Below are 12,719 nucleotides of genomic sequence, written 5' to 3'. Positions count from 1 at the left end.
ACTCTTCAAGTGGTTTCATGGTCTCAGCGAAAACAATATCATATCTAGTCTGAGTGCCAAAGTGAAAGAATATCTGGGATAGATAGTCGACGCGGCTTACACTGATTCGTCCAACATTCGTCTCCGTCAATTGGCAAAGAACAAAAGAATGACATGAATTAATTCCACTTCGGAACTATAAGTACTTAATTAACTAGGCACCTCATGCTGTGCATTCACTAGATCCGATACATGCCGACTAAGTACCGACATTACGATCTGGTTCAGACACCACGACACGCTGTTTGACCTTATTCAAAAAGGCATTTACCTGTCAAGTTCAAGTTGAGACCGACGCTGAATCATAAGATTGGTATATTATGCACTCTGTGACAAAGGTTATCGGTGAATTTCGACGGACATCAGAAGCGGAAGTCTCAGCGACTGCGCCAAAGGAAATGGTGGTGAGTCGTTGTAATCGGTTGGACCATAACAGTCATCATCGACGCATCATCTCTTCCAGATCGTCGTCTTCGGTTAAGTACTTGGGTCGCACAACCCGTGCCATGACATACAGTATGCTCATACGTGAAGACCTTGAGGTGTTGTTTCGTTGAACCAAAGTCAAGGAGAAACAGGACTAGTAGTGTGCGCAGCCCGACTTCAAGCTATGGACCAGGTCAAGCCGGGCCAGATTGATTCGATCATTCTATATGAACAGTGTAGTAGTAAAGTCGAATGATACGGTACGCACGACACAACCGACACGTCCTCCCACCAGGGTATTCTGACGTGCAGTCGAAACCAGACGCGAAAAGGGTCATCCCCCTGCACGTCAGCGCAGAGTTCAAGTCAACAAAGTAAAAAATCTATATTTTGGGTCTTGCACCTGTCCATCATTTGTACTATTGTCGACAGCTCGATCGCGCCGTTAGAAGGGCATAATGTCCAAGTCGGCTAAGACTCCTTCAAAGTTCAAGTTGACAGATGCCGGCCGTTCATCAATCATTGACTACCTCCTGGACAGTCATACTCCATGCCAAGGAGAATGGGGATCTGGTATTGGCGCTGTATCGTGCCGCTCGCGGTTGTCATGCCCTTTTCCAAGACATTTAAACAGGTGCTGGCCAGGAGGTAGGCCCGGATATTCGACTGTTGCACCTCAGTCCTTCAATGTCCTTCAGTGCGAGTGACTCAGCCTGGCTGCCCTTAAATTTGTCAGGTTCAGCGTGACTGCCAGGCCTAGGAAAGTTCTGTCTCACGCAATTTTTTGGTTTGTACAAATGTACCTGTAGGGTTGTGAGACCCTGGCCAAGCAGGGCCAAGCCTGGCCACCAGTGCAATAGTCTATGAATGATGACAAGTTGGTTGGCTGGTAGGGTTGAAGGTTATGTAACACTTGGAGTCCCTGCTAGATGCCATCGACTGAGTGGATGAGGCTAGGATGGAAATTAATGAGGTCAGGAGTGAGTAGACATCACCCTTGCTTCAATATTTAATTCTGCGAATCGTCCACTCGCACAAACAACGGCAAATCCCGAACGAGTTTCTCTCACTGTTTTCAGCATTGCTCTTCCGAAATACACGATAATTATCCAAGCCATTTATCCTGTAATTTCTAAATCATTCAAACAATCATGTCTTTCTTCTGACGAGTTGAAAATTCTGTGATGTCACTTGTTCCGTAGTGTTACATCAACGTTAACGATCCGCCATCAATTTTCGGAGTGTTCCGCGCACACAAACACAGACAAACACCGGCAAATCCCTGCGGGTGTTCCACCAGCTAACAAATATATGTAGGAGTGTTCCGTGCCATGACTGATACTTTGACGGTTAACTTCACGCGTACGCGCTACCCACTGTCGGAAATATGAGATCGATTGAACGACAATCCCTTTGAATCTGGCAGAGGACAGGTATTTAGACTTATGGTCCGTGAAGCTGCGACCAGGACCACAAGATGAGATGCTTTCGAGCAGGAAAACGATGGGTATCCACGCGAGATGGTGACAACAATTGCAAATAAAGTAAGGTTATCGCCGGCGACGGCGCCTAGTACTTGCTCATAATGCATAAATAAATAAAATACAAACGAATCACTGACCAAGTTCATGTCTATGAATGGATGACTTTGTGGCATCTCGAAAAGATTGGATCCTGATTTGTTATAATTTTTCATGCATTATGCATTATGAGCATGTCTAGTAACTGAGTAGTACGTAGTGCTTAACTTGACGTCCTATTAATAACCCCTCCATCCAGATCAACTAGCCTGATCAATCGAATCTATTATCTTGACACCTGACTTCTACTTTGTTCAACCTCTGTCTTACTATTCTTCTATCACAACAATGGCACAGCTGAACGAATCCGAGCTCAATAAACCAGGTGGTGTTGAGGGTTCCGGCCAAGCAGGGATGCAAGGAATGGAGATGTTGGATGGCACGATTGCCGAGGCTCTCAAAGAGACCGTAGAGCGCTCCAGTCCTCAACATGCTGATAATCGCAACGATGTCACCCAGGGCATTCATGGCCATTTACATCACTTTGCGTCTGGCGGCCCTGCCCATCACTTGTGGTTGAGCAAATTCGTGCCTCAGCTGCAATCCCTTGCAGCAAAGTATCACGTCGGCAACTACGTCGCGATTAGAGGCACCAATGAACGAATCTTTGAAAGCATGCCGATCTATGCACGTTTGGGCATGCATATCTTATTTTATGGGAGGGAGCAGGTCAAGCTCTTGGAAGGAAGCAAGCGCATTGAATCACTCCTGATGGAGCAGAGCAAGCGTGAGGGGCAGATCTACGACTCGCCCGAGTCTAGAAGTCACATCCCGTCATTCATACACACCTACAACATCAACACAAGCGAGCTGCTATATCCCCCCGAAAGCCCAGCATACAAGAATTTCAATCACTTCTTCTACCGGAAACTCAAGCCTGATGCCCGCCCTGTGCAGAACCCTGATCATGAATTCTGCAGCGCCGCGGACTCCCGGCTTGTCGTATACCCTGCGGTGCACGACGCGCAGACTTTTTGGATTAAAGGGAACGAGTTCACAGTTCCTGCCCTTCTAGGACTAGACAAATCCGATCCACTCTGCCGGGCGCTTGAAGGTGGCTCTCTCGCATCATTCCGCCTTGCGCCGTCAGATTATCACCGCTTCCATTCGCTTGCGGATGCCACTGTCGTTGGTGAACCAAGGGATATTCCTGGACAGTATTTTACAGGTAAGGGGCGCCACCTGCAGCACTCAACGGATGGCAATTTACCTTCTGTAGTCAACCCGCAGGCAGTCAACGAGAAAGGTCTTGATGTGCTATCTGCCAATAAGAGATCAGTTCTCCTTCTAAACCATGACGCGACGAATAAAAAGATCGCATTTGTTGCAGTCGGTGCCTTGCTCGTTGGAAGCATCCAGTGGACCGTTTCGGTGAGTCCCCGGGATATAGTTCTCTAACATGCCAAACTCACTTCCATCAGGCGGGTTCCAAGGTTCGGCGTGGAGATGAACTTGGATTCTTCGCGTACGGAGGCAGCACTATCGTTGCTATCCTTGAGCCGGGGATGGTCGAGTGGGATTCCGATCTTGTAGCCAACTCTTCGCCTCCGAAACGGGGTCAACTTGGAATCGAGACTATGATGAAAGTTGGTTGGTCTATTGGGAAGATGCCAAAGGACAAGAAGTGAACAGAAACTGCCTGTGGAAGATCACTATTTCTTAAATGTAAGCGCGCTCTATTTACCCAATCATGTATCATCACGGCTTTGAACTATTCAAATGCGTGCATAAATAAGTGAGTTTGCAAGTTATTCACGCAAGCCCATCTCACCACGGGCCAAACTTAAGAGGAGGGCAAGCCGGAATTGGGTAAAATGTGCCTTGAGTAGGTGTGCGACGCCGCCGCCGCGGCTCGGCAACTTGGTATCTTTCAAAATGGCCTCCAAACCTCGACACTGATATGCATGGCAAAATGCGAGTTCCAACGCCATGAGATGGCTGGTCGGTTGAACATTTCTCAACTAAGTACAAAACCTACTGTTATTCTGACTGCACCCTATGTCCTCGCTCGTCGCCTGCATCATGGAATAAGCAACGTGTTCTTTCGGACCTCGAGATCTGAAGGATGCGGCAATCTACTCTGTGCCTGGTGCGTGTTTTGATATAAGATTTCATCGCTAACATCTCCAAACCCTTCACTTGCATTACGATGCTTTCGCCACACCGCTGCGCTGCTACATCACAATCTCTTCCGTCATCAATCACAACAGTACTAGTTTGAAGGGACACCGTTGGACGAAGTGCAACCTTAGACGTCCGCGGCATATCCAGAGCAATATGTCCCGCACGCCACCCAGGTGCATGTCATGGTGTTGGTAGTCTCTGCGCTGAGCATGGCTCGCCGCTCGCGCACTAAGTCAGTGCCATAAGTTGGATCCACAGCTTGGTGAGTTGACTGTTACTGCGAGCTAAAGCACAGGTGTGTTTTTTCGTTCCGTTGTTGGCCAGTTCTGGGCTCACGCACTTTATAGCTGCTGCTCATCAAAATATTAATCCCCAGTTCAAACTCAGGATTCACGCCAGGGTCATGGGCATGCGATGTGCATGTACAGAATCTAGCAAAACCCCCTGATGCATGCGGATTATTCAGTTTACCCCCGTTTAGGGCTAACGGTCGCATGATCATCAATCGGAATTGATTCAAACCCTTCAAGACTGTTTTTGCTGCTGGCATTATTGCTTGTCCGCATCACGTCAGACAGTGGGGGAGCAATTTTTCCATTCTGTCTCGATCAATATTCTACCTTACCATGTACTACTATTATACATATATGACGCACCATTTGGATCAACGTCAGGTTCTTTGACAGGATGGTAGACGCTGGTTTGTTGTGCTGCACAGTTTCTCACCGCCTCCGCTTCGAGTTCAATATCATTTACTGCTTCCGATTTTTCTGAACTATTTTCTCCGTGGCAATCGCGATCCGTTCAAGTCAGAATCGCTTGTCACTTCTCCGAGATACCTCGCGGATCCTGTTTACGCGGGCAAGATGAACGACGATCTTGAGCGCTACAACTTTGTGTATAAAAATAGTTGGCAGTACAAGAATCCTGTTTAACAAGACACGGCAATAACTCGTAGGAATGAATAACTGAAAAGTTCGAGGTATGCAAGCTGGACAAATAAAGTACTTCGGTAATCGCATCAAGCTCTGCCGTTTTGAGATCCGTTTGACTCCTTCAGTGCCTCCCTACTTGCAGTCCGAAAGGCTACAAGGGCATCCCATGCACGTCCAGACGTTATGCTATTCGTCGCTAGCGCAACCCCTTCTTTGAAGTCCGAAGCTAAACCTGCAACAACCAGAAGCGCCGATGCATTCAGCAATACAAAGTGCAAAACGGGAATCAGCGACTCCGGTATGTCATTACCCGAGTTGAGCAGTGCCCTAAATGTCCCTGCATTCTCCGTCGGTGTCCCGCCAGCAACGGATGACAGTGTATGGATGCTTAGTCCGAAAAGGTCTGGGTGCAATTTGATTTCCGTAATTTTGCCATCCTCTAATTGCCACCCGTATGTGTCGCCGGCACAGCTGATCTCATCAAGTCCCTCGGCTCCACATACCACGAGGGCGCGCTCAACGCCGCCGTCACGGAGGGACTGGGCGAACGTAGGACCGAGTTCGCGGTCAGCCACGCCCAAAACCATTCCTCGTGGACGTGCAGGGTTTATAAGTGGTCCAAGGACATTAAAAAGCGTTCTGAAGGGTAAGGATTTGCGGTATGGTGCAATCATAGCGAGTGCGGGATGGTAATGAGGCGCGAGGATGAAGGTGAATGGTACTTTAGGTATGGGAAAGGGAGTACCTGATGATGAAGGGGCAGTAAATGAACAGTCAAGGGCTTGCAAAAGATCTGCCGATCCGGATGACGATGTGGAAGCCCTGCTCCCATGCTTGTTGTTTTATTTATCAGATAAATTACTGCAGCAGATGCAGAATGATCTTACCTTGATCACTCGAGCACCTGCGCCTGCGGCAACGACGGCTGCCGTGGTACTAACGTTGAACGTGTTATGACCATCTCCTCCAGTTCCAACGATATCGACAACAAAATCTGTGTCTCCGTCTTCGATGGCTGCTTGTAATGCCCGCGCCCTTAGCACTTCAGCAGCCGCAGCGAGGGATTCTGGGCGTCTTTCCACTTTTCCTATGTGGAGGGCAGCGAGGAATGCGCCTATTTGTGCGGGAAGGGTAGCATTTGGGGTAAAAAGGTGATGAAGTGCGAGTTTAAGGTCTTCCGGAGTGAAACACTCGGGAGTCTTGATGAGCTTTCCTAGCAGGATTTTGAAGGAATCGGGAGTATATTCTGTCATGACACGTCACGGTTGGATCGTTCGAGTAATCTACATACAAAGAACACACAGTGCACCCACTTGATTAAGGCCACGTTAAAGTCTGAAACAGTAAATATAAAGCCGGGCCCGGTTTCACTCTAAAGCACATATTACAACTCCATCATAAGTCACAAGTTACAACACGCTCCGGGAACCATTTGGGTCGAATACTATGACGACGGGAACCTTCACCTAACCCTCCAAGACATCTTGGCTTGTATTTCCAGACAACAAGACAGTCTTCACGCCATTCAGTATTACAATGTGTTGCAAACAACTTTAGAGGTGCACGAGAATTTTTGCGAGCTCGGTGTTTGTACAATAATTTGTAAACATGCGTGACTTTCGGTCACTGATCATTGACACATGCTGCAAAGTCTTCGGAATAAAATTTCCACTAGATGCATTGATGGTATGGTATAACACAGATATTCGTATATGTGAGATGATAGCATAGACAGAAAAGGAGGGACTGATTGATGTAAAGTAGATTTCTGTGTTTCAAGGACCGGTCATATGGTACAATAAAAGCGAGAGCGAGATACAGGATGAGTTGCGGTATTAGTAGTTTGTCCAGCTATGACAAACTACTTGGTTTTCAAAGATAGCTTCCTCGCAACTAGGATCGCAAGGTCCTGCAGACATAACGCGTGAGAGCGAACAGGTGCTGCCAAGCAAACGTACGATGATTAGAGTTGCAAAGCTTGGATGCCTGACGTGAGGTTGGGCGCCATTCTCGGCAACTTCGATGGCTTCCTGCGGATGCTGCTCTTCAGGGAGGTCAGGCTGCATTTGAAAAATGAATAAGGCTACAAGATGACAAAAAGAAAACGCGTACAAAGTTGAGAATCACCGGTCCAGCACTGTCGTCGTCTTCAACAATGTCGCTGCTGAGATTATCATTCACAGCGTGCTTCGCGACAAGAAGTGTCAAAAATAGCGCAGAAATGTTCACGGCATCGCTCACCATGATCTCATGTTGGCTTGGTTTGACTCTCGGATAAGGGTGGAAACGAAGAAGATACGACGTCCTGTAGCTCGGCAACTTCATGTTGCTCGTCGAATACTGGCTTATCACCAAAGAAAATGAGGGAAAAGGAATGTCGTTTGTCCTGCGTGAAGGCATTTGGGGTTTAAATAGCACCGGAAATTCGATGGAAGAAAAGCGAAAATAAATAAATTGAGGTGGGCGTTAGTCTAGGTTCTACAACTCCGAACTCGCAATCCCGACAGGGCTGGGTTAGTGCCGAATGCCTTGTGGGCGCGTGTCCCAGCCTGACACTAGTGTGGATCTTCAAATTTGCAAGTGTTGGTGCGACATTTGCTTCCGTGGAACCAATTCTCTAAGCCCATCTTCATGGGCGACCTCAATCCAGAATAGCCATCGATAGCACTAAACGAGAGGCATAAGACGACGCAGGAGGGACAGCATGACCATGATTGGGCATCAGGTTGCTCCATCAAAGCTATGGATCGCCGTTGCAGGACCTCCACGATATACACCACGGACTTTAACATATTCAACCCAGTCTTACGCGCTGCCTAGAGCATGATAAGAATGCTGCGCGAACCAGACGCGTCCCTGACTAGAAAAGAAGAGTCAGTACATACGAAGCAGAAGTGCGTGGACTCTCTTATGGAGAGCTCTCTGTTGTACAGGACATGATATATCTGTGATGTGCTGATCAATCATCCTGAGCAATCGTATCCCTCGACATGCCAGAAAAAAAACCTGATGCCGAGTTACTCGCCTTCAGCGAAGACAGCGTGACAGTGTGTGACACATTACGTGACCTCAAAAGGGGCATCAAAGCTACTTTGCGCACGAGCCAGGCAAGTTTCCAGCCACCATCATGAAATATGAACACGACTCAACAGCGTGCTCTCAAGCTCTCAAGATGTGTCAAGCATTGATATGAGTCAAGATAGTCACTATGGCTGCATCAAGATCGCCCCCCAAGTCTCAACTGACGCAATCGCCTCCATCAACATTAACAAGTGGCAGCCAATGCCATTGATATGCCCCAGAAACAAAACATGGTTGGAGTGAACAAGACACTCACCAGTGACTATGAGTCGGCTCAGTGCCCCCCTACATGCACCGTAAGCTGTCTCGGATTCTCCACAAATTTCCGCACTTCAAGACGCGAAGAATGTCGAACCGAATGATCCAACCTAAGAAGAAAATGCCATCAAGCTGCATAAAACATGAAGATCCCCTGCTCTATGGCTGACGAAAAAATTGGCATTTTTCACCGTCGCGGTATGCAGTTCTTGCCTTTGCCGACGCAGTTGGTAGTGTCAAGCTGTGACCGATCTAACTTGAAGTGCGACCGAGTGTCTTGCGTGCCCTCATGAGGGGAACAATACGTCGTAGGCGACTCTAATTTGCAAGGGGTCCATGGGTGCGTCAAGTGGTATCAAAGCCGCTCGTGTCGTTCTTCAAGATCAGCAATTCAAGAAATTCGGTTACGAGAAGTCCTCTTGCGTTAGCTTGAGTGGTTGAAGCTGAGCCAAATTTTGCATTGCGGGACGCCAGTGGTTTCGTGAATGGTTCCGTGTTAGGTCCACAAGCTTTGAAATCGAAGTGGCTCTGGACCCTGGGTGGACCGTGCACACAACTCCGCTCGCCAATTCCAGTCAAAGTTTCTGCAGCCTCCCTAAAGTTGGCCGATTAATCATTACTGATCTCTAAGTATTCATTTATTTTATCGGAATTGTCGTCTGGGGCTACACCACCTGCGCATGCATGAAAGTTCTGGCAAGAGGACGACTCTGTCTGAGAACAGTTCACTACGCGATGGCTCAGCGTTGCACCTGTCAAGTCTCTGCCTTGGACAAGTTGGACCTCTTAGAGTCATACATACTTCTTCCAACAGCCTTCCTTACTGACGATGCGTCCAGCAGTTTCAGGTTGCGTCTGGGCTTGAAGCACCACTGTCCTGATCTCGCTATTGGAACTGCCGAAGCATTAGTGCTCTGATTTGTGCTGTTACCCTCCCACTGCCAATGGGCAAGTCGCTGTTCCCTCTGTACAACGCTCGCTGATTTTCTTCCAGGAATATTTTGTCCTCGAGCTTTTGGTCTATATATTCTATTGCATCGCGATTCCTACATGGTGAATTCATGCTACACATGTACTACCTACATGAGCGGTCATCGGCGACTCATCGCAAGTCACTGCCTTATCTCCTGCACAACTGAGGCAAGCAAGATTCATCGGCATCGCATTTGAATGCCAGGACAGCCTACTTGCGACCTTGTAAATTTTTGTCATCTCCCTCACTGCCTGCAGTGTCTGATCGTTTGACGTCAGGTGACTCGGGTGTTACAATTTGCGAAGTTGTACAAGTCAATGCTCCATCCATTTTTCGACAACTTTTGCTGGTGGATCGTGGGTCGCAGCAATCAGTCGCAAAACATTTAAAGATTCAATGGTGAATTCTCAAAATTTCTGATAGATGATGCAATGACTTCTCTCTAATGTTGCAGTTCTGCAGATAGTTAAAAATTCCTGGCGGGCACATATTGAGAACATACTTCTGTTAGCTCGTTATCTTAGTGCATTCACTTGAATTTTATCCGCCAAGCGCGACAGAACCTTATCACACTACTGCTGTGACGTTTGCGTGACATGTGATTACCGTTGCCTATTTGACGCTTCGTGCCTATTTGAGAACCATTTTAGACGGCCGGACATCATAGGGAGCTTCCGGGAGCATATTTAATCTCTTCTTCACCCCACAATGGCAGCCCTGCTGCAAACGAACTTGCCAGACCTTCAACTTCTTTCTAGAGGAAAGGTCCGCGACGTTTATGCAACTTCGTCGCCCGATCATCTATTGTTTGTCGCAACCGACCGGATATCTGTGTACGATGTCATCCTCAACAGTGTCCGTGGATCTCTGAACTCTTTTCTGCCTGATTCCATGTGCTTTGCTTCTAGGGTATCCCAGACAAGGGCAAACTCCTCACAAGCATCTCGCTGTTCTGGTTCGAGAAGCTGAAGCATATCATTCCTAACCACCTTGTTACCGTCAATATCGATGAGATGCCGGATGAAGTCCGGCAGTACCGCGAGCAACTCGAGGGCCGCACTATGCTTGTAAGAAAGGCCAAAATAGTGCCCATAGAAGCGATCGTCAGGGGGTACATCACTGGTGAGCTGATTCGTTATCCGGATAACCTCCTGGAACCGCCGAGATGAATTTGTGAACAGGATCAGCCTGGGCAGAGTACAAAAAGTCGCAGACTGTCTGTGGTATCCCAATACTGGAGAAGATGGAAGAATCCCAAAAGTTCCCGACACCAATCTTCACTCCGTCCACCAAGGCTGAGCAAGGCGCCCATGACGAGAATATCTCGCCTGAACAAGGTGATATTGTTGTTATACCTTGTTTAAAGTCACTCATGCCCACTTTATCAGCTGCCCAACTCATCGGTCAAGATCTATTCGACCGTATCCAGGCTGCGTCTTTGCAGCTATATACGGCTGCTGCTGAATATGCAGAATCATGCGGACTTATTCTCGCAGACACGAAGTTTGAATTCGGTCTTGTTCCCTCTACTTCTGTTGGGAAAGACGAGCTCATCCTTGTGGATGAAGTCCTTACGCCCGATTCGTCGCGATACTGGCCCCGAGACCAGTATGAACCTGGCAAAGGACAGCCAAGCTTTGACAAGCAGTATGTCAGAAATGCATTGACTGCTGCTGGATACAGAAAAGGATTAGAGAGTGGACCAAACGGAAACGGCGAGGGATGGGGAATTGATGATACTGTCATCGAGGGGACTCAAAAAAGATACAAAGAAGCCGAACAAATGCTGAAGTCACTACACTCTTAGAAAATCCGTCTAAATTATTTGTGTATCTTGGTAATGCAGAACGAGTTCAAACTGATCTCATCTTCCGCGCTTCAAAACTTCATTAATCAATAACATCACGCACACGAAATCTAATCATATATTCTTCCTCATAATAGATGTCCTCGATGGTATTCCGCGAACTTCTGCAACACGTTGCTCTGATGAGGTGCAAAAGGCAAAATGGTAATCATCTTTCTGAGCAGAGTTAGTCGGAGATCTGGAGACCTCAATGTGGATCTCTCGTTTTGTCTATATAAACCGTTGCGGCAACAGGACGAAGAACGAACGGCGCTAGGGGCTCCAATGTGATATTAAAAAACAGGTCTAATGGCGGACCCGAAAGCATCATCCCCTAGTGTTGGTAACTGATTGTGCAGGTATCCATTGAGGAATTCAAGACACTCAATCTTTCTTTGGAGCCATTGGTTTGATCACGAGCCATCAATGCGTCAAGGATGGGAAGACAGACACTAGTACTAGCGCCGGCCATGGAACTGTTACCACCCGTGACATGGGCCAAAAATGGTAGTCACAAGTTGAGGACTCCGTACACCCCTAAAGAGATTAATGCGATCCACAACCTGTAGTTGACCTGTAGGTTCCATAGTATAGCGCTGCTGTCCAGCGTTTTTTCCTGCAGTTACAGTGTCATATCGTGACGGCGCCGGCGCCAGCCCCCGACTCGCTTATTCCTGCCATGTGTTGTGGCCATCGAATTAAACGCAAACTAGTCTTTTTATTGAATTTTTGGTAAATGACTGCTAATCCCATGTGATTCTACTGTCAAACTCGTAACCGAATGATTCTATCTTGACCAGTCTTGCAGCCAAACGTGACAGGACAAACAATTTTTTTTCTTTTACTACACCTTGAACATTCACTCATAGATGGATTTTTCAAGGCCTATCTCGAGTAGTCATAGTTAACCGTTTGGCACCAGAACAGATTAGAAATCTGCTCTCTTGTGGTGCGGATTCGAAACCTGTCGACATGGACAATTTCAGAGGTTCGTCTAAACTTAAGTTGGCCAGCAAGCGTCCTGGCCCAAGTGGTTAACACAACAGAATCAAAATCTGTTTCTCTTGTACTTTGCGGGTTCGAAACCTGCCTAACAACAGGGTTTTTTCTATCGGAACACGCCTTGAAGATCCACTCATGGACAGTTCCTCGGAGGTTCATCCCAACTTCGTCCTCGCCAAAGTGGTTACCACAACGGAATCAAAATCCGTTTCTCTTGGACTACGCAGGTTCGAAACCTGCCGAACAACAGGGTTTTTTTTATATCGGAACACGTCCGATTCCTCGGAGCAACTTCGCCCTAACTGAAGTGGTTACTGCAACATAATCAAAATCTGTCTTTTGGACTGTACCAGTGCAGGTTCAAAACCTGGCAATGAGTTTTTTTCCCATCCGAACACGTCTTGAAGATTCACTGATGGACAGTCCCTCAGAGGCTCACCTTAACTTCGCCCGGG

General features: G+C 47.5%; 4 protein-coding genes across 4 annotated transcripts; 2 read left to right on the top strand and 2 right to left on the bottom strand.

Moving 5' to 3' along the window:
• The first annotated feature begins 2,207 nt into the window (after window positions 1-2,207).
• On the top strand, window positions 2,208-3,776 carry DFJ58DRAFT_703130 (phosphatidylserine decarboxylase-domain-containing protein). The gene is made up of 3 exons (XM_041383648.1): window positions 2,208-3,213; window positions 3,265-3,416; window positions 3,467-3,776. Exons 1-3 carry the CDS (start codon window positions 2,334-2,336, stop codon window positions 3,671-3,673), a joined length of 1,239 nt encoding a protein of 412 aa, XP_041244090.1. The 5' UTR covers window positions 2,208-2,333; the 3' UTR covers window positions 3,674-3,776.
• Window positions 3,777-5,017: 1,241 nt separating this feature from the next.
• Window positions 5,018-6,439, bottom strand: DFJ58DRAFT_683872 (glycosyl transferase family, a/b domain-containing protein). Its single transcript, XM_041383265.1, has 2 exons — window positions 5,992-6,439; window positions 5,018-5,937 (listed from the first exon to the last, which is right to left on the bottom strand). The coding sequence occupies exons 1-2, from the start codon at window positions 6,355-6,357 to the stop codon at window positions 5,191-5,193; spliced, it is 1,113 nt and encodes a 370-aa protein (XP_041244089.1). The 5' UTR covers window positions 6,358-6,439; the 3' UTR covers window positions 5,018-5,190.
• Window positions 6,440-6,965: 526 nt separating this feature from the next.
• DFJ58DRAFT_841318 (uncharacterized protein) lies at window positions 6,966-7,429 on the bottom strand (the record flags this gene model as incomplete). The annotated part of the gene is made up of 4 exons (XM_041392699.1): window positions 6,966-7,013; window positions 7,063-7,164; window positions 7,217-7,291; window positions 7,346-7,429. The coding sequence occupies 4 exons, from the start codon at window positions 7,427-7,429 to the stop codon at window positions 6,966-6,968; spliced, it is 309 nt and encodes a 102-aa protein (XP_041244088.1).
• Window positions 7,430-10,070: 2,641 nt separating this feature from the next.
• DFJ58DRAFT_787707 (phosphoribosylaminoimidazole-succinocarboxamide synthase) lies at window positions 10,071-11,331 on the top strand. The gene is made up of 4 exons (XM_041390119.1): window positions 10,071-10,271; window positions 10,325-10,538; window positions 10,598-10,753; window positions 10,805-11,331. The coding sequence occupies exons 1-4, from the start codon at window positions 10,125-10,127 to the stop codon at window positions 11,221-11,223; spliced, it is 936 nt and encodes a 311-aa protein (XP_041244087.1). The 5' UTR covers window positions 10,071-10,124; the 3' UTR covers window positions 11,224-11,331.
• Window positions 11,332-12,719: the final 1,388 nt, after the last annotated feature.

The sequence above is a fragment of the Suillus subalutaceus genome (genome assembly GCF_016647625.1).
Source record: "Suillus subalutaceus strain FC151 chromosome Unknown DFJ58scaffold_51, whole genome shotgun sequence".
NCBI classification, from domain to species: Eukaryota; Fungi; Basidiomycota; class Agaricomycetes; order Boletales; family Suillaceae; genus Suillus; species Suillus subalutaceus.
Note: the sequence above shows the minus strand (reverse complement) of the source record. Positions and strands in the feature narration are given on the sequence as shown.

Coding starts and splice junctions, on each gene's coding strand:
- DFJ58DRAFT_787707 (XM_041390119.1), top strand. CDS start 10,125: ATGGCAGCCCTGCTGCAAACGAACTTGCCAGACCTTCAACTTCTTTCT. Junction 10,272..10,324: donor ACGATGTCATCCTCAACAGT/GTCCGTGGATCT, acceptor CTTTGCTTCTAG/GGTATCCCAGACAAGGGCAA. Junction 10,754..10,804: donor GAATATCTCGCCTGAACAAG/GTGATATTGTTG, acceptor CCACTTTATCAG/CTGCCCAACTCATCGGTCAA.
- DFJ58DRAFT_703130 (XM_041383648.1), top strand. CDS start 2,334: ATGGCACAGCTGAACGAATCCGAGCTCAATAAACCAGGTGGTGTTGAG. Junction 3,214..3,264: donor TCCTGGACAGTATTTTACAG/GTAAGGGGCGCC, acceptor TACCTTCTGTAG/TCAACCCGCAGGCAGTCAAC. Junction 3,417..3,466: donor GCATCCAGTGGACCGTTTCG/GTGAGTCCCCGG, acceptor CACTTCCATCAG/GCGGGTTCCAAGGTTCGGCG.
- DFJ58DRAFT_683872 (XM_041383265.1), bottom strand. CDS start 6,357: ATGACAGAATATACTCCCGATTCCTTCAAAATCCTGCTAGGAAAGCTC. Junction 5,938..5,991: donor CAGGTGCTCGAGTGATCAAG/GTAAGATCATTC, acceptor TAAAACAACAAG/CATGGGAGCAGGGCTTCCAC.